The sequence below is a fragment of the Nothoprocta perdicaria genome, unplaced genomic scaffold, assembly GCF_003342845.1.
Source record: "Nothoprocta perdicaria isolate Ctin4 unplaced genomic scaffold, notPer1 scaffold_98, whole genome shotgun sequence".
Taxonomy (NCBI): domain Eukaryota; kingdom Metazoa; phylum Chordata; class Aves; order Tinamiformes; family Tinamidae; genus Nothoprocta; species Nothoprocta perdicaria.
This window is the reverse complement of record NW_020456287.1, coordinates 1,696,208-1,718,961: the sequence shown is the minus strand read 5'-3', so window position 1 is coordinate 1,718,961 and position 22,754 is coordinate 1,696,208. Positions and strand designations below refer to the sequence as shown.

Genomic DNA, 22,754 nt, shown 5'->3' with positions numbered 1-22,754 from the left:
AGGTCCCTCTCTGCGGGGCTGCTCTCCAGCAGGTCCACCCCTAATCTGTACTGGTGTCCAGGGTTATTCCTCCCCAAGTGCAGGACCCTGCACTTGCCCCTGTTGAACCTCATGAGGTTTCTCACCACCCAGTCCTCCAGTCTGTCTAGGTCCCTCTGGATGGAGGCACAGCCCTCAGGGCTATTCTGTATATTCTATATAGTCTCAATAACCTACTTCTCTTTTTGTATGACTAAGAAAACCAATAGATACTTCTTATGTGAACAGATGTAAATACAATTGATCTTCATATATTTGATTTTTAGGACTATGTTGTTCCAATAAATATGAATACATTAATTTTTACCTGAAGACCAGACTTGGAAGTAAGAACATATTTATCATATGCAGATTCTTCAGAAGTGAGAAGTGAGTTTAGAATTGAGTTTTTACAGACACTTGTAATATGGACAAATTTGCATTGACTTTCACAGACACAGTAAAAGCGAGGACCTTAGCACACAAATTATCCTCTATCCAAATTTGAAATTTTTGCTTCTAAGCAGAGGAATGGCAAAGCTTCTCCACAAAATATTACCAGGTTATATTTCATTTCATGGAGGACATTACCATAGAATAAATAATTTATAAATATTTTTCTTCCTACTTACTTAATTTAATTTCCAGTCACAGAATTTCACCTCAGCTATCCTCAGGCTGTTCTTGGAAGTAACTGTTTTGGTTCTAAAGAAGATGCAGAATGAAACAAAAAAAACTTATGGAAAGCTGTAAAAGGGTGGAAGTCTGAAAGAATAGAGTCCAAAAATGCCCTGCTATGGAAAGTTTTCAAACAGTCTTTAAAAACTGGCAGTAAAGGACACTGATAATTTTTTCTCATGTGTACATAGTTGTATACCCATAGATTTCTTTTAAGTGTTACTTTTATATATATTTCTAATGCAAGCATTTTCTACCTTACCGTTCTATAGAAGTACCTGAAACAACTAGAAAGGATTCGAAAAGAGTACCAAAGTGACCTAAAAGAGCTCAGATTCAGAGCAGGCGTACTGCAGGTAACACAGCTCTAACGTAAAAAGCCTCTAAGAAGTCTTTAAAGCTGGTGCACGTATATAGTAATTGAAATGAACATCTTATAAGCATATCTTTTAGGAGAATCCAAAAATACAAGATAAAACCTATCTTGTGAAGCAAGGGAAAGCTGAGGAGCAGCTCGAAACGAAGGACACGTCTGGAACAAGAGTACAGTCAGTTCAGGTATTAGTACTGTCTTACATTCTAGGTAATATTTATAGAGTAATTATACAGAATAGTGCAAGTCCTGGTTTTTTTTTAGAAAATGGAACAGTAGACTTTGCATCTGCTTGCAGTCACCCACGTTCATAGGCTCTCCCAGCTACTGAAGGAGCTGCTTAGATGTTTTAAAAAAGTAAAAATTGTGAATTATGGTTTTGATCTGAGGTTGAGGACATGCCCTGATAGCAATGGCTTACTGAATTACACCTAGTTCTTATTTACTCTGCTTTTATCTAATGTGGGCCTATGTTTTAACATAGCAATTCCTTTTAACAAAGGAATATAATTAAATATAATAGGATTGATAATATATATCATTAAATTTAATAATATAATCATCTAACAATAGTTGTATTGTAATATGATACATAATGTAATAAATGACTTATAGGTGGTAGCAGAAAACAAGGTATTATGAAACATGGTTAGACTTTCTACAGATACAGATTTCAATTGTAATTTTGATTTTGACGCCAGAATTGTGATGTCTTTTACTGTTAGATTCTAAATTACAATAAAGCAATGAATAGAATATTCTTACAGGCATAAGCACAAGGAAATTGGTAACGACATTCACCGCCTAAACAAGACTCTTTACTCAGGTCTGACACCTATTCGTATTCCAAGGAGTGCATTCTAAAGCTGGGGGTTTCCTCCCTCTAGGACATGGAAGAAAACTTCAAAAAAGTCAGACTCCAGGATCTGCAGGACCAAACAGCCTTAGGAAAGAAACACAACACGAAGGTATCTGTGCTCCTGTCCACCTTTCTTCCATTTTCTAGTTTCATCTGTTTCAAATGTTCCCATGTGCCCAACAGCCCTAGAGAGCAGGTGGCTTGAGAGTCAGTTAACAGCCCTCGTCTGCTGTTTGTGAAAAGTTTCTAGGGCAACATAGGGTCACCGAAAAAAAGGAATGTAGAGCAGAGCTTTTCTATTAATTTGAGGCTCCTTTTAGACATTCTCAGAGTAAAACTGCTTAGCTTTGTATCAAACTGCATGAGTGTGTCATGCTGCCTCTGAGTTTAAAAGAAGCAGCCAAGTCAGGCTGTATTTCTCTTAACATTTCCTTGTAAAGCATTATTCACTACAGTGCTTTTTAAATTGTAGAGGAGGGTGGGAAAGTATTCAGTGGAAATACACATAAGATATAAGGGGAGATTCTGACCAAAAGCAGTATTCAGAATTAGCCTGGACTGTTTAGTTAAAAACCAACAGTTAAGAATCCACTCTGTGCATTGCAAGAATTTCAATTAAATAATTATCAAAGACAGCTTTTCTTAAAATCACGGATATTGCAGCCTTGTATAGTGGATTTAATCATTTCAAAATATGCACAAACTTACTTACTTGTAGAGATCTATTTTTGTCTAATTTGTTCAGTTGCAGTCTTTAAATGGAAGAAAAATCTTGTTAAATAGTTTTTTTTTGTAGAAAGACTGTAATTCCATATACACTGTGTACATTTTAATTAAATGGTTTTATCAAATAGAATATTCTAATATGTGTGTGAAATTTCTTTAGGGCGGAGTAAAGTTTGAAATTAATTTAGACGAATGTGTTCCTGAAGAAGTCGGCCTTCAAGAAGGAGAGGTAGGCTAGAGTTTATTGAAAGCCTTTACAGTAGTAACCTGAAAACATGACTGCCCCTCCACGATTTAAGGTTTTATTTAAATTACCTTTCTGTTTGTTATAATGAAGCTTGTTATTGAAGCTTCCTTGATCTGTGGTATGTAGCTGACCTTCTACAAGAGGGTATTTGCCAAGAAAAAAATTGGATGGGATAAATCTTTCACATGGTAAAGGGTGAAGTTTGCAGCTATTTTAGTTTTGTAAAAGTTTGAGGAACACATTTGAAAAATGAGTTAGCTTGCAAATGCCAAATTTTAATTGTAATTTTTTTTAGTACACTTGTTTGAGTATTATTTGAAATTTTAATGAGGACCTTTGCAATTATTAGCTACACGTGTTTTGAAAATATGCTTATTTCATTGAAATCATAAATTACACCATCTTTATGGAACTTAGTACTTGGCAAAATCTTTGTCAGTTTAGCCATGCCAGAAAACTCCATCTGTGACTTGATTCATGCAGCAATTGCTGTGCTGTGTCAGTCGCGTTGGGAGCTTGTGCAGGAGGCCAGAGCAAACGCCTGAGAGCAGCCCCGCGGCTCAGTGAGAACACTGGGCAAGTCCAAGTTCATGGCCTGGGTCTCCTCAGGTCCTTCTTTCTGGGCCTGCTTCATTTCAGAAGAGGCCAAAACTGATGAGTGACCGTGGGCAACACGTGTGTAGGGTTTGTAAGGTCAGGAGGGGCAGGGTTGTTGAACTGTAGAAGAATAAAGTCAGTGGAAGTATAAAAACCTGGGTCTGCCACTTTCTGCCAAGTATAGTTTCTGAGAAGAACCTAATAATTTTATCATGGTCTAGACAGGGGATTTTCACCCGAGAAGAAAGTTTCTCCAGTAAGACACGTATTCTAGTTGTTCTAAATTATTTTCTAAGCCAACTTCCTATTACTTTCTTTTGCTTGGTGTCATCCTCTTTGTTGCGTAAGTCTTTCTCTGTCCTTTTGGGCAAAGGGTTGGGCTGTTTTACAATCAACTATATGACAAGATATCTGTTCACTCTTTGCTTAACATCGTACTTCCCCCCACAGATAACATTAAAAGTTGAGCTAGATCCATCATGGTGCTATTTAAATATTCTGTTAGCACAGGGCTATTTCTTTTACACAAAAAATAGCATTGCAATAAAAAGGTGTTATTTATACAAAGTAGTAGTGAGACTACGTGCAACCTAATGTTAAATGTTACATAATGAGAACAGTTATAGCCAGTCAGCATCTAATAGCTAGCTATTAATTTAAGATTTTTATTAGCCCATTAGGATGTTTAAAGCATTTCTGCTAGAAACATTGGGAAGTAGAATTTCTTTCCAGAATGTACATATGAAATTTTTTAAGTACTACTTTGCTTTTCTGCTGTTTCACTCCTCTGCAGAGTTCCCAGGCAACCCTGATACATAAATCACAATATGTGCTTTGAGTCCTGCTGTTTCACTTTTACTGCCTGCTTGTACATACAAGAGAATGGTTGTAAAACACAATGATATGGGAGGCAATTAGTGACTGTCCCGTATTTCTTTTCTAACTTATTGTTGTTTCAGGTACTAGATAAACTCAGTGAGACTTTAAGTTCCATGGATGGTGAGAATATTAAGGAGGAATTGGTGGAAGTTAATGAAGATCATATGGACAGGGCTTTGGGAGAACTAGCTGGATGCCAAACAGGTATTACATGGAGAAATGCAAAGCCAAGTGAATGTATTTGTCCTGACTTAGGAGTTAGTTAAATTCAGTGATTTCAGACTGTAGCATGTTTATCTTTTGCTCTAAGATTTTATGACACAGTCAACAGTGAAATCACACTGAAATCTGCTTAGAAAAGGATGAAATAAATAACCCTGCCTGCTCTTTTCTTCTCCTTAAGAGCTCAGCGCTGTTGGTGATGCCAGAGAAAACAGAACATGTTGGCAGGCTGGAGCCCCTCACACACTCCTGAATGTTTTAGCTGATGCTGGTGTCACATCTGTATCCCCTGCTATGACTGAAAATGAAATGGGTAAGAACGTATTACATTTTTTCAGTGAATGAAGATAAGAATGGTTAGAATTCAGCCAGATGAGTTAGAGACTTTTGCCAAGACCGTTCCAGACCTGAATGCTCACAGGATCTGGCAGGGTTTTACTCGCAGGGCTTTGTGCAAAGCCTGTGGGTGAACAAGAGCTGGAGACTCCCACACAACTGATCAACCAAGCTTTGGGGTGATGACACACAAGACAGTCTGCAGCCAACACCATCCACGGACACTCCACGCAGGGGGGTTGCTACAGTCACAGGGGCTGTGTACCCTCACGCAGGCGCAGCTGCTGGGGCTCCTTTTGGGAACAGGTCAGCTGCTAAGCTGCTCAGAGGACCACAGCGTGTATTCCCAGGGAGCCAAGGATATTCAGGGACTGACTGCTGCAAAAGAAGGATTATTCCAGCATTCTGCCAGTACCCCCATGCTCAGAAACACCCTGAAGAGCTTGCAGGGACAAGCAGGCCAAAGCTACGTGAGCTTTGCACATCTTGTCCCCTCATCCTGGCTCGGATGTGAGCGCAGGGCACAGCAGAAGCAGGAACTTCCTTGGAGCTTTTTCAGTCCAAAGAAAGCAGCCCCTCTGCAACAAGAACTACTGAGTGAAGCTGCAGCTCTTTATTCCAGACAGGCCTAATTAGCAGTTATTGGAGCATAAAGATCTCTGTTAGAAATTTTTAGTGGCAATTAAGCCTTATAGTGGCCAGTGGTCCCAACTATTATTTATCTACAATATCAATCAGATCAAATACTTATCAAAAAAGTCTTCAGAATGGAAAAAAAAGTTTCACAAGGAAAAACACGTCAAATTTCAGGATGACCCAAAGGGTATAAATTGGTATTAAAGAGGCTGAACCTGACAAAAGACAGTGCCAAGCCACAGGCATGTTTACTGACCTGAAACTTTCCTCTTCTTTAGCCCATGTTATTCTGCTTGCAGACCTGCCAGAAGACAGGAAGCAATGGAAAAAAGCACCCCCAGGGACACTCCTGAACATCTTTGCCAAAGCAGAACTGTGCAATGACTCCTTTATTCAGCTTGAAGAAGAAATAGGTAGGATGGTAGTTATTGTAAATTCTGCAAGCTTTTCTTTGGTGTAGCATTTCTTCTACCATTGGAGAACACTTTTGTTTAGACCTAAAATTTTGAGGTTGCCAAAGGAGAAAAGCAAGTGTAGCCTCTATCTTTTAGCAGTAAAAAAGGCTTCTTTCGGGGTGTTAGCTGGGTAGCTGCCGTTTTCAATTGCACGAAAAAGGGGAAATTCTACTTATCAGCTCTTAGTTCAGAGAGTATTTCCATTTACTTGGGTAGATGGAGTCAAGTGACTATAGCTACCATGCTAGAAAGGAACAACCCTGCAACTGCTGTGACTGAAGGACCTAGGAAAAACATTTATACAAGTGCATGTATTTATATAGAACGACCACCAGCTGCAATACGTGATGCCCTAAGCTGCAGTGGTAACGCACCATGTCATGACATAGCCCATTGTGATAGAGCTGATGCTGAAATTAATTCCAGCTTAGTTAGACTACAGCGGGTTTTCTGAAATAAGAAAATAAATGTGTTTTAAAAAACACATTTGAGTTAAAGTGCATTTTAAGCACTGACTAAAATACAAAGCAAGAGTACTGCCCATAGAAAAATGCAATAAATGTAACCCGAGATTGTATTTTTATGCCCTACTGCTAGTCTATCAAGTGTTTCATTAGATGACACATCTTTTAAGCCAGATAAATAGTAGAGGCCAAATGTTAACATTTTTAATGCAAGAAATATCTTCCATTTGTAATTATGCAGTCGACACTGCTCCTAATTATGCCTCATACACATATTTTCTCGTAAGGTAACAAGGTCTTTTAAAACCACCCCATCCTAAAAGCTGAACGAGCTGAAGATCCACTCCTGTCCTAGGACAACCTTTATAACCCATGCTAAGGAAAAGGAAATCAAACCACGCTTCACTAACGCCAGCGGTTCAGAGGGTTCATGCAAAAATAAGGTCACACACGTATTCTAACTGCCATTGATTTTATCAGTTACATTTATTAAAATATTTTGAAAGCACTCTCTTAATACACAGTTCTGCCCTGCTACTCAGGCTGATGTTGTGAACTGTACCATTACCTGCACTGACAGACTGTTGTGGAAATGCAGAATTCAGCCTCTACATAATAAGACAGCAACTCTGGTCTAACTGTTTTCTCCCCTTTCAAGTTTGGTCTGCCCTTTAGTCTTTGAAAGTGAACATTCTTAGAGAACTACAGCTACATCCACACAGGAATTTGCAGCTTTTCCAAAGCTGTCCCTAAGTTTTCCCACTGAAAATGTCAAGCCTTGTATCAGAAACTAACAACAGGTTCCCTTTCTTGCTTACCTGTACACAGCTTTGGTTACCATCTACAAACACTCAGAGCAGAAGTTATAAACTATTGACTAGAACATTTGTGATCAAGAATACTAGAAGTCAGCTAAGCATATTTACAAGATTGTAATTTAAACAAAAGTCAAGCATTTACACATGAATTAGCTACTAATTTATAAACTCTTATAATTTATATATAAATAAAGGAACATTTCTTTCCCTTTCCAGAAGGGACATTATTAACCTCGTTGCCTTCAAAAGAAAACAAGGAAGATGATTCAGAAAAATACTCTGCCGTTGACGTTACTGAAGGGAGAGTTGAGCCAAGATCAGATGACGATGACACGTAAGTCAAGGACACCAGAAGAAAACCATAAAAGTGAACAGTTCTCCCAAAATCACAGGCTGCATTGCCACAAGCATTTCCTCTCTGCCCTTTTAAACTCATAAATCAAGAAAAGTTAGTAGTTCTACAGTCTACTAATTTAGCTTTTAATTTTGTAATTTAGAATTTTAACTGGCCATGATGCCATTAAGAATGTTATGCAGAAGGATTACGGTGACTTTTGCATTTCCTGCTATTGGACATTATAAATACAGGGAAACAATCTGATGGAGAAAGAAGAAAGAACTCACGTTTTGTATCTAACTTCTATATTTTTACAAAGTAAGTCTCACAAGCCTCAACACTAGAAAAGTTTACAACAAGGCTGTTTAATCAATGTAATGTTCTTACTCAATTTACAGAAATTTTGAAGATTCTGAAGATGAACTGAGGCATGGACTGGAAGGATCTCTAGAAAAAGTGTCAGCTTCTCCAGCAGAGAGAACCCTAGAGCCTCCCATCTCTTCCACAAACCAAGGTCAAACAGATGAAGAAAAGATGAGTTTACCTAGCAAATTACTTACAGACTCTGATGAGGCTTCATCACGGTTGTTTAGTGCTGACACACACAATGAAAACAGCAAAAAGGAAACAACAGCTACCTAGGCTATTGGAATAATTATCGCTTCAAAACTTTATGTGCTTGAAACTAGCAACATCTGCAGCAAGATTTAAAAATAGACATCGAGTGCCAAGTTAATCAGCTGCTTTTCAGTGCTGCTGAACACTCCGTTGAAATTAATAGAGGGTTGGTGTCATTCTTGTCTAAAAGATTAAAAACAAATCAGGCTTATTCAGATGCCTAAATTTTGAAAAATGTGATCCAGATTGAAATGAATTTTCATTTTTATTATTCTAAACTATTTTAGACATCTCTGACTTTAGTAAATGTCTGATTATGTGCTCTTTTCAATCAGTTTTGTACTGTTTAATACAGTGTCCTGGTCAGTATATTTTTGAATCAAGTTCATGCTTTAAGAAGCTTTTCCAAATTCTCATTATCTTTGTGTTGCTGGTGTATTTTATCATCTTCATGTTTAATTTGCACAGTATGGACCCTACATTATATCACCAACCAATCAGCAGGTTTATATAGTAGCAGTAGAGGTATTTATTAGCACTAAGAGAATTGCATTCCCAAATTCCTAATAAGACATGAGCAACATGTTCTTCCAACCATGTTTTTTCACGTAGGAAATTTCATATAATCCAGGTAAAGTTTCAGTGGAGGGGAAAAAGACATTTTAATTCTGATTTCAGTAGCTTTTTGCACTTTTAGTTTGCAAGGATATAAAATACTGCTTTGTTAGTTCAGAAAACACTTTTCCACTTTTGACAAAAAAAAGTCTACTCATTTAACAATTTGCTTGCTTTGTTCTCAATTTAATAATAAGCAGTAGTTTATAGTGGCAAAGTTCACAGTTGTTTATCGTTTAAACTTTTATCCTCTACTCTACAGTCTCCTTTCTCTTAGGAATACCAACATTTTTGATATAGGACTGCAAAAAACCTTTTGTCATAGAGTAGAACAGGAGAAAACAGTTAATAGCATGTACAAGTGAAGTTATTATACATATTAAAAAGCAAATACGGTATGATTAACTTTGAGGAATCCCTTTGAGCAATCCCAACTTTGAGCAAAAAGAATCCTAAAAAGGAATGCATTTTCTTTTCAGATTTTTAGGGTGTGCTTAGCTTTACCAGTGGGAGAAATCTGTATGTGGATAAAAGCGGCTGTAGACACATCGTGTGTGTCTCTGGAAGGATTCTGATCATTATTAAAAAAATAAAGTTTTCATCAGAAATAAAAGGGTGCATATCTTATGCATTAGAAGATCAAGAAGAATCCTGCCAAATAGGATTTTGTCACTCAGGGGGAGACAGCAAATTGAAAATGGGATATTCTGAAAGAAAAATATCTGAATATAAAGCTGTCATACAAAAGTTAACTATAAGTGTGTCAGTGGGTGAAAAGACATGAAATGGGTGAGAACTGACTGAAGGCAAAATAAATATTAAATAAATAAAAAAGCTTCCAGGTACACTTCTATTTGCCAGGAAAACACGGTATCTATTACATATAGCAGATGTCCTGACAGAACGAAAAAAAAATCCTTCTGAATAGGACCAAAAGGACCACAGGATCATAAACCGCAGTATATTTACAGAAGACATACGGTCAAATACAAAACCTTTTTTTTTTGTCTCCATATACAATTTTATTCATATACATTTACTTAAATAATGGCTCCACAGATAATAGAAATGTCTCTTCAAAATGCCGGTCAGAAAATCTGTGCACAGACTGACGAGCTTTTTCTCTGATCTCTAACCTTTTCTCAGGAGACAGAGAGAGAATACGGGCCATAGTCTCAGCGTAACTGTCCTCGTCCTCGGCCAGGAAGCCTGTAATGTGCCCTTCGTAGGGGACCACAATGTCCAACTTGGGGCCTCCAGAATTGTGAGCCAGGATAACCGTGCCAGCGGCCATGCATTCAACAACACCTGCAAAAGAAGCAAAACATGCTGATATGAACATATAAATCACACACTTTTGATTTCAACACTAAACTGGAAATTTAAAACCTCCATCTCATCTCCCCAGAATTACAAGTCATCTTTGTTACTACCGATCTGACTTCTAGCTCAGTCTGAAAACACAGAATAAATGCCCTTCTAGCAAAAGCAAAACAAATTTGATTTCTGAGCCCCAACTGCATAAATTGCATTTTCTATTAAATACGTATAATTGAAATTAGAAATCAGATATAACTGATTAAGTTGCTGTTGTAACATAATTGATTTACCTAAGAGAGATGATATTATGATAAAAGAGTAGATGTTGAAAAGGACATAAAGATGAATTAGTTCTGAGACAAAATGCTCCTAGCTAGCCTGAAAATGAGGATGTGATTTTATGGCTTCATGGCAGCTGCCAAAAATTTTAAATTAGAGCTGAACATGACTGGATATTCAGTTTCCCGTTCAGACTGGAGACTAGTAACATTTAGGAAGATATTCTGAAAGAAAAGCTGACTGTGGCCATAGTGTCTCAATCTGATGAAGTTCAATCAGATCTTCAATATTTTGCAGATGAACCAAAGTGGTTTGACAATTCAGCAAGACAAAACAACTACATTGGTATAGCTGAATCTGTATTTTTGACTATGAAAAGTTTTATAGAAAAATTGTCAGTGGCAGGAATCTGACAGAAAATGCATTTCCCTTAGCCAAAAGCTGCACGATGAGAACAGCACATAGCTCCATCTCTCCTCCATGTTTCCAAAAAACACCTCACATATCATTTAATTGCCGTTTTTCTTCGGTTCTGATTTGATTTTTAAAAATTCCAATAATGGCCAGCTATAGATAAAGCTCTAGAATTTTGGAACACATTTTCTAAAAGCAAAAGAGCCACTGGAGTTGAACGTGAAATCATTCTGAAATTTAGAATCACAGTACGATTATATCACATTTCTTTGAAAATAAATGTATTTTATGGAGGCAAAAATATAAGGAATCATTATTTCCAGTTTGACAGTTGCTTCTGGGATATTATTGATTTCTTTATACCGATTTTCTATGGAATATAAATTACATCAGGAATTTACTTGTATTCTAATAAAATCTTAAGTCATTAGCTGGAACTTGGTTACATTATTTCCAGGTACAGTATCTATGTGTCACTTGCTCATTGTACACTGATGGCATTTGGTGATCTTACACTCCCTTTCAAAGTTAGGAAAACTCTACCAATCCAAAAAATCCATGCCTGGAATCTTAATTTCACATGACAGCAGGTTTCACCCCAGGTCTCAGCTCCTCTGGGATTCAGGTCCATATTCATATTTAAGGCACCTGATTTAAGGGCTCAGTTTAGTTGTCTTAACAGAGGTGTCTAGTGGAGTGGGATGAGCCAGGTGCCTGGCCTTGCACAAACCGTGCTCTAACCACCAAGAGATAAGAGCTTAACATTCGGAGAAGACACTGACCGATCCCAAAGTGCTCGTTCCACATGGTGTGCAGGCCGATGGTGGCCTCGCCCAGGTGCTGCTTGAGCTCCTCAAAGGGAATGTTAATCCTGAACACCACATGCTCAGCAACCCCGAGCTCTTCACACAGACGTCTGAGCTTGTTGACACGCTCCTCATCTTGCTGGTTACGACAGCCTCCAATTAGGATGAGCTTCAAAGGCGGTTGCTGCACCGGTCTCCTCTTTTCCAGCAGTTTAGCAAAGGCTCTGATTTGCAACGGATGATCTTTCTCAGGCCGGAACTGGCTGACAGAAACAATGGAATATTTAGTAATGCTCTTTTCCTCTTCCAGTGGAATATCCAAGAAGGTCTGAACATCGCACGGCGGGTACACAACACTGGTGCAAGCTGCGGATCTCCAGAGGGAAAGGATGTGATTCAGTGTCCAGGAGGAATTGACCATAACCACGTCACTGCATGAGCCGACCAGTCCGTAGAGAAAGGCAAACAAGTAGTAGTAGACAAGTTTAAATTTGCTGACGAGAGGACTGTTTGTAATGAACGCGGCATTGTTAAACCTGGTATCCTGATTCCTCACTACGGAAAGCATGTCTGTGCTGATGGTGGGATAATGAACGTAGCACCCGACACGGCAGCCTCCCATGTATTTGAAGAGTGGCAGCGTGAAGGCATAGCCCATGGAGTCAATATAAACATCAGGAATGCACTTTAGCAGAGCTTCCCAGCCAAGAAGCACAGAGCCCAAGCTCTGTCCCAGCAAAGTGAAGTAGGGGTAGAGAGCGGCTTCCACGAGATAGCGCTTTTCTAGAAATACAAACTTCACAGGGTGAGATAATTTGATATTGAATCTTCTCAGGGCACCTGCTATTATATCTTCTCCAGTGACATCTCTATCGCCAGTATAAACAACACACGTGATATTTTTGTACCTGAAAGAGCAAAGAAAAAGAATTTCACATCTTTTCTTTAAATCACATATCATAAATCTAAGATTTTATCTACCTCAACCTTACCCAAAGCGTGCGAACAATTTTCTGGCCTGCCTCTGAAATGATTTTGAGTTATCTGAACCGATTTTATGAATTCTTGTGTTTAAGCCACCCCACACTACATAGCATGAGTGAAATGCAGAAAGACAGTGCAAGCCAGTGGATGTGTCAATGATAAATTCACTTGAGATATTAATTAGTCTTCAGCACCAAGAAGTAAGTACCAAAATTTGACAAGGAGTAATGGGTATAAATTGAAACACAGGCAGTTCCGTCTCCATGTGAGGAGGAACTTCTTCCCTGTGAGGGTGACAGAGCCCTGGCACAGGCTGCCCAGGGAGGCTGTGGAGTCTCCTTCTCTGGAGATCTCCCAAACCCGCCTGGATGCCGCCCTGTGTCCCTGCTGGAGCAGGGGGTTGGACTAGAGGATCTCTAGAGGTCCCTTCCAACCTCAACCAGTCTGTGATTCTATGAAGATTAGACCATTGGTTATCTACTGATGAGTTATGTCCATGCAAGTGCTACAGAACAGCTGGGGGAGGAGAAGTAAGGCCAAGGAGAGAAGCATGGGATGTTACTGGCAATAACTACGCAGAAACCAGAGGGTGGAACAAGGTCTGGAGCAAGGAACAAAGCAGAAAAAGGAGGAACCCAGTGAGACTCAGATATAAAGAAATTAAGAACTTGTAGATCACTGATACTAACTTAAAAAAAAAAAACTCAAAAAAAAGTGCAAAAATAATTCCTCGGAGGCTCACATTGAAACACCATGTTTGATAAACACATGTGCTTACTTTTTCTGGAGCGTTCTTATGGCACACCACAGGACTCTCTCCCCTCCGCCACCTGCATTGCAATATGGGTGAAAAAATGCAACTGTCAGTGGCTGCTTCCCATCTGTTCCCGATGAGGCCAACTGTTTTTTCCTCTGTTGTATCCAGAGCCGTATTCCCCAAAGGAGCACGAACAAGCAGAGGCACAAAATTCCGCTTAGAAATAGCGCAGGGATTAACAGCGAGGACAACAATCTGAAACAAGCAGGAAAATTCAAAATGTAAATTTGCTTTAAAGAAATACTATATATGAGATGTGCACAGAAGGGCCTACAGGTGGAATTAAGGGCGCTAGGCAACTTCCTGGGCTTTCTGAACCTCGGAAATCTTCAGTACTGGTGCCTCATTTCTACAATGGTTGGAAATGAAACTGCTTCCAAACGGATGTGCAAGAGCCCCCCTCAGCCCAAGACACTGCTGGCGTGCAGAGCTACCAGAGTTAGCAGCCCTGCCCAGTACTTGCATCTTCCTAGGTCCCCACCCTGCAGCACCCCGAGCTGAGATGTGAGCAGCCCTGTTCAGGGTTTCAGGTCTCCAAGGTGTTCTCTGAACCACGTGCAGCCCTTAAACCCCCGTGCAGCTACATTAAGGCGGGTACATGGAAGGGTCTCTTGAAGGAATCTTTCCTTGGACCATAAAGCTTCAAAAGGAAATAAAGAGAGTGCCCGACTCCTGACGCTGCACTACACGTTATCTGATGTTTCTTTTAGTGGCTACGAAAGCCTTGCTCACAGCAGCTCAAGCACCGGGAGACACGGAAGGCCGCGGGCGGCCACCTCATTTTCAGGGCGAGGAGGTCGCGGCCGGTAACACCGCCAGGCCGGCGGTCCCGGTGCCGCCTCAGGAGCAGCGACGGGGCACGGGCGCCGCGAGCGCCAACCGTCACCAACCGTCACCAACGGCCGCGGGGCCGGGGGCAGGCAGCGCACCACGTGAGCCGCTGCGAGGGGCTGTGGCGGGGACGGAGACGCTCTCCCTTCCCGCCCCGCGGCCGGGCCGGGCCGGGCCGCCCCCGGACAGCGCTGCCCTCCCGCGCCCGGTACCTGAGCAGCCCACACAGACACAACCCTCCCGCCACCATCTTGCGCAGCGCCCTTCCGCCGGAAGGGCCCGCCTCCCCGGGGGGTGTGACAAGAGGGCGGCCGCCGCGCCTCATTGGCTCCCACTACAGATTGGCGGGGCGGGACCTCGCGGGGGGCGGTGCTTCCCGCTCGTTCGTCCCGTAACGGCCGTTTTTTGTCGTTTGTCCGTTGGGATTAACGGATGCTTTGTGCGTGTCTTGCTCCCGCGCCACGCGTTGCAGTCTGGCTCCTAAACAAACAGCCCTCTGCCCACTGGTGTGGTGCTGCCGCCCGTGAGGTTTCGGGGAGCCCATGCCAAAAATGCAATACTGAAAATTCACCATTTCTGCCCCTTCTTCCCCTAAAGGGACTGGCTGCTCCTGGAGGACATCCAGGTGCCTTGCTGTCCCTTGCCCTTCCTCTTCCGTGTTTTCCACGCTGAGGAAGCTTTGGCTGAGCCAAAGGGCAGGGATGAGGCGAGGGCGGAGGGGAGCGCTGCTGTCATGGGCTTCAGCTCTCCCTAAGGGAAAAGCAAAGGGATGGAGCCCACATACAGCCGGTTATTGCTTTATTGGGCACAGGCTGTATCGCATGGGCAAACAGCCTAGGTGGAAAGTGCTGGAGAAGGCCTGCTCGGGGGTCAGGCGCTTCCTTGTGCGCCTGCCAAAAAAGATGCTTGTTACAGGGGAATTTAAATAATCATAAATGAACAAAAAGGCATGAGAATTTATAGCAAAAGCTTTCAGTCTTCTCTAGCCTTCCCTCCCTCACACATAGACCTTCATAAAATAAACACTTCATGAGATGAATTTGTGCGAGATAGATTAAGCCTTGCTGTCCCCGGTCTCCTGGTGTGCTTGAGGGCCTTTGAGTTTACTTTCTTTGAACAGAACCTCTCCAGAAATGATAATCTTCTCAACAACTTTGAAGTCAGACTCATCTCTTCCATGTCACGGCCTTTGGTGCATTTTGAGGTCTTGAGGCTGCTTATGAAGGTCATCTGGGGTCTTCCCTGTCAGAAAAAGTGCTGGTGGGAAAATGCTGGTTTTTCAGTCAGTTTGGACATTGCTGTGGCCCTAAGCAGAGGGACAAAGTGTCTGCAGTGCTGGGAGATGTGAAGCACTCACATGAAGTCATGTTTATTGGATACTGGTCTCCACTGACTTTTCCACTTCTTGTGAGGTGGGGATGGAATTAGAAATAGGCCAAGCCCTTCTTTTATTTCTATGGAGAACTGATATTTTTGCTTAAATCTCGTCAACTGTCCTAAATACCACTTGACTATGGGTGTTCGCCTTTGTGCAAGCACGGATGAGGTTAATTTGGAGCGTGTCTGTGGGGATGCCCAGCAAGCCTCACCACTTCTGGACCAAAGCGCTCTCAGGCAGGGTGCCACAGAGAGAGGCCCTGGTCTCTCCCATGTTCTTCTCCTTCCACAAACATCCCCTGAATATCCAGTTGCCTGGGAAGCATGGGGGATTGCAGTAAAAGAGATTCACCTCTCTCATCCGAGACACCTCTCTTGTAAATGTCAAAGTCTGAAGCTATTTGCGTAGGTTCAGAGGAGAGATGCGGTTTTCCCAGGAACACAAAGCCTGGTTTATTTTAGCTGATGACTCCCCACCGACTTGGAAGGGAGCTTATGGGCACTCCCTTGGAAGGCATGAGTCTTAGATCGGGTGTCTCTATGAAGCTGAAGGGTGACAGGTTAGCCAGGGCTTAATTAAAGCAAGACTGAAGTCATGCTGGGAAGCTCAAGAAGTTGAAGAGTTCAGGAAGCAAGAAGACAGAAATAATAAGGGAGACACCTACCCATGTAGCTTTTGAGTTGCTTGGGCCACAAATGGCAGAAGGAGTGTTTTGGATTTAGATCCAACACTGTTCAGTAAATCATAGAGCAAAAGCTTTCAGAAAAACCTTCATTTTCATGCGTCTAGAAGAGCACAACTTGCACTTTCCAGTCAAGCCTCACTGCACGTTTAGCTGTATTGGGAATGAGGAGGCAGCCTGCAGAGCTTCCAAGCAAAAATCAGGCAGTTTCTTCAGGATTTCAGTCTGACATATCCAGAATAAGTGTCAACTTGAGTCCAACAAAATCTTTTGCTTTCCTTGAGAAAGAGTAGCTAACCGATTTTCTGGAATTTCCCCCAGCTCCCCTTTCCCCTTGCACCAGGAGGAGCCGCCGGAGCTGCCCTGCGGCAGCGCGTTCTGCTTGCAGCGCGTGAACGTGTCGTGCAAGGTGAACCTCACGGGTATCGGGCTACCTGCGCTGCCTGTGGATAACTGATGTGGAACGTAAGTCTGCACTTAAATACATCCAAGCTCGCTGGTGACACTCTGGATAATTCCTATATGTGGCTGCTGTCTCGCCCCAGGCAGGCAGCATCCAGGCCAGCAGGCCACAGGAATCCTTTTGGCAGATCAGCCCTCCCCCATTTGTCATCCCTGTCCTGGAGCTTGGTGGCCCTTTCTCTTTCACAGCTGTATGTACCCCCTCCCAGAGGTGTTTAAGGCATTGCCTTAAACACAAGCTCTGCCCTCCAGCAGGGGCAGAGCCAGAGTGCTCCTGGTGCTCCTGCTGCAGAGGTGAGGCTGCTCCTGGCCGCCTGCCCTGCAGAAATTCCATGTGCTACATGGGCCAAGGAGACTGAATTAGCCTCGCCATGAAGGGAGCTTTGTGCTCACCCTCCCAGACATGCACAAAAATTTTGCTTCCTTTGCTGCTTCTGTGGGCACTTCTGCCCTGTTTTAGCTGCTTTTATTTAAGGTCCTCAGTGTGAAGCAAGCTGTGTGCAGACAGGGCTTCTGAGGAGAGCAGTATCCAGCTCAAAGAGCAAAACCCACGCACAATGAAATCTCCACAACCCTGCAAAACATTTGAGAAAATTAAGAACTCTTAATTCTTGCTGGGTACTAAGCACACTAATAACTTGGTAAGATATGACTGCTGGCATGTAACAAACACACAGAAGCTGGGTTAATATCATGTAAGGATATTCATATGACCATCATGTGCTCTGTTACACTCCTACAATTGACCACTTTCTTTCTGAAACTTAGACTGTTCAGCGTTGAGTCCCTCGTGCCGGGCTGCTGCCTTAGCTGACAAAATGCTGGGGTCTGTTTTTAGCAGAAGGAACCTTAGATCATTCATATACGCAGTAAGTTTTTCCCTTTTTTTTGCAAAGTCTTGGGATAAATTGTGATAAATCTTGCTTTTCATTGTGTAGGAACAGAAGTCAAGTTGCACTAGTCGTGCACTACACATTTGCTAAGCCAAAAAACAGGTATTGGAAATAAATGATCATGCTTTCATATCTAGAGCAAATTTTACTGACAAGCTATAATATTAAAGTTGCCAAATATAAGCAATTGCTGCAAAAGAGGGTAGTTTTAAACTGTGAGCTGTACTTAGAGCTAGACGTCTCCAGGAACGGGTGCCCGTGGGCATGAAGCTTAGATCTACGTAGATTTTTTGCAAGAATTTATACAACCCAAATTTATTCATAGCACCATGCAGCTTAAGCAGTCTGAACCCATCGCCTTGGTTAATACACAATTGCTTTTATAAAAGTTGACCCAGCTGAGCAAGGAGCATAAAGGAAAACAAACGAGCTCCACTGTTGGAGTTTCATCCTGCGGATTGTGCTGGTGTTTTAATGTCCCATGAGCATTGGAAGGGAAAATGAAAATGTCTGTGTGTTTTAGGATGGGTGGAGGAAACGGCTGCAAGTGGGAGCTCGGGAAGAATCGAGAATTTAAGCACCATCGCACCATACTGAGCTTGAGAAATAATCTGTAGTTACACCTTAATTCCCTGCTTTTTCAGCTGGAAGTTTGGGAGCTTGAGTGGCTGTGAAAGCAAACCTAACCCCTTGCATTTTCCTGCCTCTGAGGCCCAGTGTAGCTCATGCTGATGTGAAGGGGATCACCTCTCTCTCAACGGTGCTTTAACATCTGTTTAACTAAGCTCTGAAACTACTTATTAAGCTGCTAAACCTCCTTGTGTGAAATTAATACCCCCGTCATTAGCCTTTGAAGGGGACACAAAGAGTGAAGGGAAACCCCTGCGCTGAGCTGGTCAAAATGCCTTTGAGCGTGTGTTGGTGTTTGCTGTTAACCTGCCCGAGGAGCCTGTCCAGGTGAAAATCCAGCTCATTCCGGGCAACGCAGGGCAAGGCAGGGTTCATCACTCCACACTCGCGCCTGGCTCCTTGGCGCTGAGCAGCCGGAAAAGAAGCCAGAAACTGGCTGCTGACCAGGACAAGGGGGAGTTCCTGTTACTGGAAGAGGCTGCTTGGCTAGCCCAGACATGAGACATGCAGGCACTGTGCCCTGTTACCTCCCCTGACCTTTTTATTCCCTGTTCCGGGGATAAAGCAAGCTGGAAAAGGTCGGCGTCTTTCCCATACTGCAGTTTCAGACAACACTTCTCTGGAGTGTGAACTAGGGCTGCTTAGAAGTGGTTCCCTGACACGCTGCCTTTTTTTCCTAGCAGAGATAACCCACGGGAGCAGCAGATAAACGAGCTGGTGGCTGCATTTCCAGCTCTGCATCCCTGGAAACTAAGGGCAGTTAATAAATCTCAGGAGGTTGCTCAGCAACTCTCAGGATGGTGTTTTCTGCTGAGCTGCTCAATGCACTAGTTTGGAAGAAACATCCCATTTTTTTGTAGAACAGGCTCAGGGAAACTCTGAACATGTCAAGTGGTTGCTGAGAGATGAAAAAAACCCTCACTGCTGGAAGGCTTTGGGCTTTTTTTTTTTTTGGCATTTTTCTTTAAAATCACAAGCTTCCAGGAACCATTTCTTGTAGGAGACAACTGTCTCAAATTCCTTCTGTGTGTTCATCCAATAAAAAGAGACTATTTTTGCAGTGCTATTTAGTTCTGATGATCCAAGATATACACCGAAAAGAAAAAAGAGAGAAAAATTTATGCATTTGAAGACATGTTTTTGACTGCAAATTCAAATTCAGGAATGTTTCAGACTTGCAAAGAGAATTTTGCTCTGCATTGTCATTTTCTTTAAATGTTTTGTCTTCCTCCACCGAGGATGTGGGGTGGCCCTGCTTCAGACTGGTAGCAGAAGTTTCCTCTATCTGTTGGCACGTTCAGCCATGCCTGCTGGTTTTGCTCTGGCATTTCCATCTGAATTCTTCTCCACTGCTCATGGAGAAGAGTGGTTGTGACTTGATGCAACATGGTGGGTTTATCAGTAGGCACCTCAGCAGGGAAAAAATGACAACAAATACCTTCACAGAATCATTTAAGTTGGAAGAAACGTCTAGAGATCATCTAGTCCAACCCCCGGCTGGAGCACGGGGCACAGGGCGGCATCCAGGCGGGTTTGGGAGATCTCCAGAGAAGGAGACTCCACAGCCTCCCTGGGCAGCCTGTTCCAGGGCTGTGTCACGCTCACAGGGAAGAAGTTCCTCCTCACATAGAGATGGAGCTGCCAGTGCTGCAACTTGCATCCATTTCCCCTTGTCCTGTCTCTGGCCACCACTGAGAAGAGCTTGGTCCCTTCCTCCCTACATTCCTCCTTCATGTGCTTACACATATTGATTAGATTCCCTCTCGGCCTTCTCTTCTCCAGAGAAAACAGACCCAAATCACTCAGTCTTTCCTCGTATGGGAGATGTTCCAGTCCCTTAATCATCTTTGTTGCTCTCCTTTTTATTTTTTGCTTCTCCGCTCATTTTTAAAAATGGAGAATCGGGAAGAAACAACACGTGAGGCCTGAGAGGGGTTTAGGAGGCCCTGAATCCCATCCCTTCCCTGAAAATCATGCGAGTGGGGAGGGCAGCGGCCTTGGCCCCACGGGGGCTGTGTGGCGTCCTCGAAGCGGCGTCCAGCCCAAGATGGACTGAAGGGTCCCCACGTCGCCCCAGCCGGGCTCTGCTCTCCCCTCCGGGGCAGCCGGAGCAGCAGGGAGGGAGCCAGGGCAACGGGATGCCGGAGGAGCCCGCGTGCCGTGCACCGGTGACGAGCACAGTGCGACACTTCCTTAGTGCTAGGGAAGCTGTCAGGAACCCCTCGCTGTTGGGAAAGGTTATTTCCAACAGGCAGCTAGAAACCGGAGTTAGAGAACCGGAGTTTGAGCTCGCCTTTGTGTGCCCAGCCCGCCCCTGTAGGGGCTGTTTGTGTGTGTTTAGACATGGCATTTGTCATGCAAACACGGGATGCTCTATTCTCTCTCTCCTGAGATGAAAGTGATTTTATTTCCTTTTATTCAGAGTTTGGCTTGGGATTAAACACTGGCTGTAGAACCAGAAATACAGGCTTAAATCAGAGTTACATTCCTTTTTTTTTTTTTTTTTTTTTTTTTTATCCTTATCAAATAAGATGTGCTTTGTGTGGTTTATCAGGTGCCTCATCAGAATGTCCAATGTCTCATCAAAGTGAAATCCCTTGCCTGTCCAATAAGACTGCAAGGGTGATAGGGTGAGAGCAAACAAATGCTGGGGAGGAACTAAGTAAATCTAAATGGTGTGAACTTATAGCCAGGCACATTAGAGGGAATATATTTTATATGAGTGGCATTTAAGGCCCAGGCCTCACATTGCTGATCTGTAGAGGATAAAAAATTATTTGTGGGCTTTTTAGGGCCTGCTGTTACCTGCAACCAGGTAAATAGCTTCAAAAACTAAAAATCCCCAAATCTATCTTCTCATTTACTTAAATGCAATCCAGGATCTCATTCCTTTTGCTATTCAAAACCAGCATAAAAGATATTTTTAAGAAGCTGAGCAAATACTGAGGAATCTACAAAACAAAATTGGAATTAAGAGCTTGAGTCTTATTTCTAAATGTGAACAGCAAATGCAGGTGACTAAAGTTACCATCTTTAGCAGTGACTGGTAGTAATTGGTCTTTCTAGTAATAGGTCTTCCTGTCTTCTAAAATTAGCCTGCTGAAAATAATTACTTTGGGAACATTACTCATGCTCAAGTTTGAAATACTGTAGTGAAGGTGGTTAACATGATGTTTCTTTGCATCTGAGTGAATAATAAAAAGATTCTGTTCAAACTTCACAAGTAGAACTAGCTCTGGGCAAAAGAGAAGCACGGGCAACTTCATATAGTTTAGAGCAGTGGGAAACACAGGAGTTAAAACACCGTTTTGGTGCTGCTATTGCCACACTTAATAGGAGGTAAATGAACGTTATGGACTTGAATTAACTCATACAACTGGCAAATGTCCTTTGCACTTAAACTCTGACCGAAAAGGTGCGTCTCTTCCTGTAGGATCAGCCTTGTTGTTTCCAAGTGCTTTACAACAAACTGCTGGGGCCTTAGTGGGCAGATAACCGAAATTACCATAATGAAATCAACGCCACGGAAGGCAAAGTACCAAGTCCAAGCAGCCTGCAGCCCTATTAGCAGTCGTAACATAAAGAAAATTAGCATGTGTTTTCAGGCCCTGGTACAACAGAGACACTCTGTGGAGCTCTCCTGGGTTAGAGCAAACAAAGGTTTTTTAAATATTTAGAGAAGACTAAGTCCACTTCCTGAAAAGCCGAAGCCAAAGTCGACCTGATTTGGTCTGAAATGAGGCCATCAACTCCCACGCAATATTACTCGTAGCAGGTATGAATTTGATTCCTTGTATTTTACAGTTAACTAAAGCTGCTTTTTTTTGTTGTTGTTGTTCTTATAGTTCAAGAAAGAATATTGCTTATTTGCTCCCTTATTTGCTGGGAGAAACGTGTGGACCAATCACTCTGTGTTCACCATTCACCCTGTGGGGACAGCTGCCTATCTCCTGGCTGCCAGTTTTCTCACAGTGTTGTAGCCAAGGAATTTCCTTTCTGATCTCATGGCTCAAAACTGACAGCAAACGTAGTTGAGGAGGGAAGGACGCCGAGTTCGTTGCCTCTCTAGTGATAAAAGGTTGGGTTCTTTTTCTGTAGTACGCTGGTCAATCTGGAAGGGTCAAAGACGTTGTGATGCATCCAGAACTCGACCGCTAAACTTCTAGCTGGAGCTGACTGACTTCCATGAGCAAAATGTGGCTTGTATCACGTAGCATGAATGAAAAAGGACTGAGAAGGGACATGGGATTGCTTGAGGAGAAACAGCACGTGCTTAATAGCTCCTTGCTTGTTAGTTTACATCGTCTGATGAGAAGTTTTCACAGAAGGACTGAGTGTTTTACAGGTTGTTTCCCCCCAGTCCCAGGAATGTTGTCAGCA

At 42.6% G+C, this 22,754-nt stretch overlaps 2 protein-coding genes across 2 annotated transcripts in view; one reads left to right on the top strand and one right to left on the bottom strand.

Moving 5' to 3' along the window:
* Positions 1-8,346, top strand: part of NEK5 (NIMA related kinase 5) — a 22,150-nt gene extending 13,804 nt beyond the window's left edge. Inside the window, exons 14-22 of the mRNA XM_026053299.1 lie at positions 969-1,052; positions 1,150-1,254; positions 1,957-2,037; positions 2,815-2,883; positions 4,458-4,581; positions 4,781-4,912; positions 5,850-5,984; positions 7,528-7,642; positions 8,044-8,346. Coding sequence (XP_025909084.1) covers positions 969-1,052; positions 1,150-1,254; positions 1,957-2,037; positions 2,815-2,883; positions 4,458-4,581; positions 4,781-4,912; positions 5,850-5,984; positions 7,528-7,642; positions 8,044-8,287 — 1,089 coding nt within the window. The 3' untranslated portion in view covers positions 8,288-8,346. The remainder of the gene's footprint in view (positions 1-968; positions 1,053-1,149; positions 1,255-1,956; positions 2,038-2,814; positions 2,884-4,457; positions 4,582-4,780; positions 4,913-5,849; positions 5,985-7,527; positions 7,643-8,043) is intronic.
* Positions 8,347-9,078: 732 nt separating this feature from the next.
* Positions 9,079-14,586, bottom strand: ALG11 (ALG11, alpha-1,2-mannosyltransferase). The gene is made up of 4 exons (XM_026053300.1): positions 14,542-14,586; positions 13,460-13,693; positions 11,674-12,605; positions 9,079-10,186 (listed from the first exon to the last, which is right to left on the bottom strand). The coding sequence occupies exons 1-4, from the start codon at positions 14,577-14,579 to the stop codon at positions 9,915-9,917; spliced, it is 1,476 nt and encodes a 491-aa protein (XP_025909085.1). The 5' UTR covers positions 14,580-14,586; the 3' UTR covers positions 9,079-9,914.
* Positions 14,587-22,754: the final 8,168 nt, after the last annotated feature.

Bases quoted from the DNA above. Each gene is read 5' to 3' on its own strand.
- ALG11 (XM_026053300.1), bottom strand. From the start codon at position 14,579: ATGGTGGCGGGAGGGTTGTGTCTGTGTGGGCTGCTCAG. The intron at 13,694-14,541 runs GTACCGGGCGCG...TGCTTGTTTCAG, and splicing joins TGTCTGTGTGGGCTGCTCAG to ATTGTTGTCCTCGCTGTTAA. The intron at 12,606-13,459 runs GTAAGCACATGT...TTGCTCTTTCAG, and splicing joins ATAAGAACGCTCCAGAAAAA to GTACAAAAATATCACGTGTG.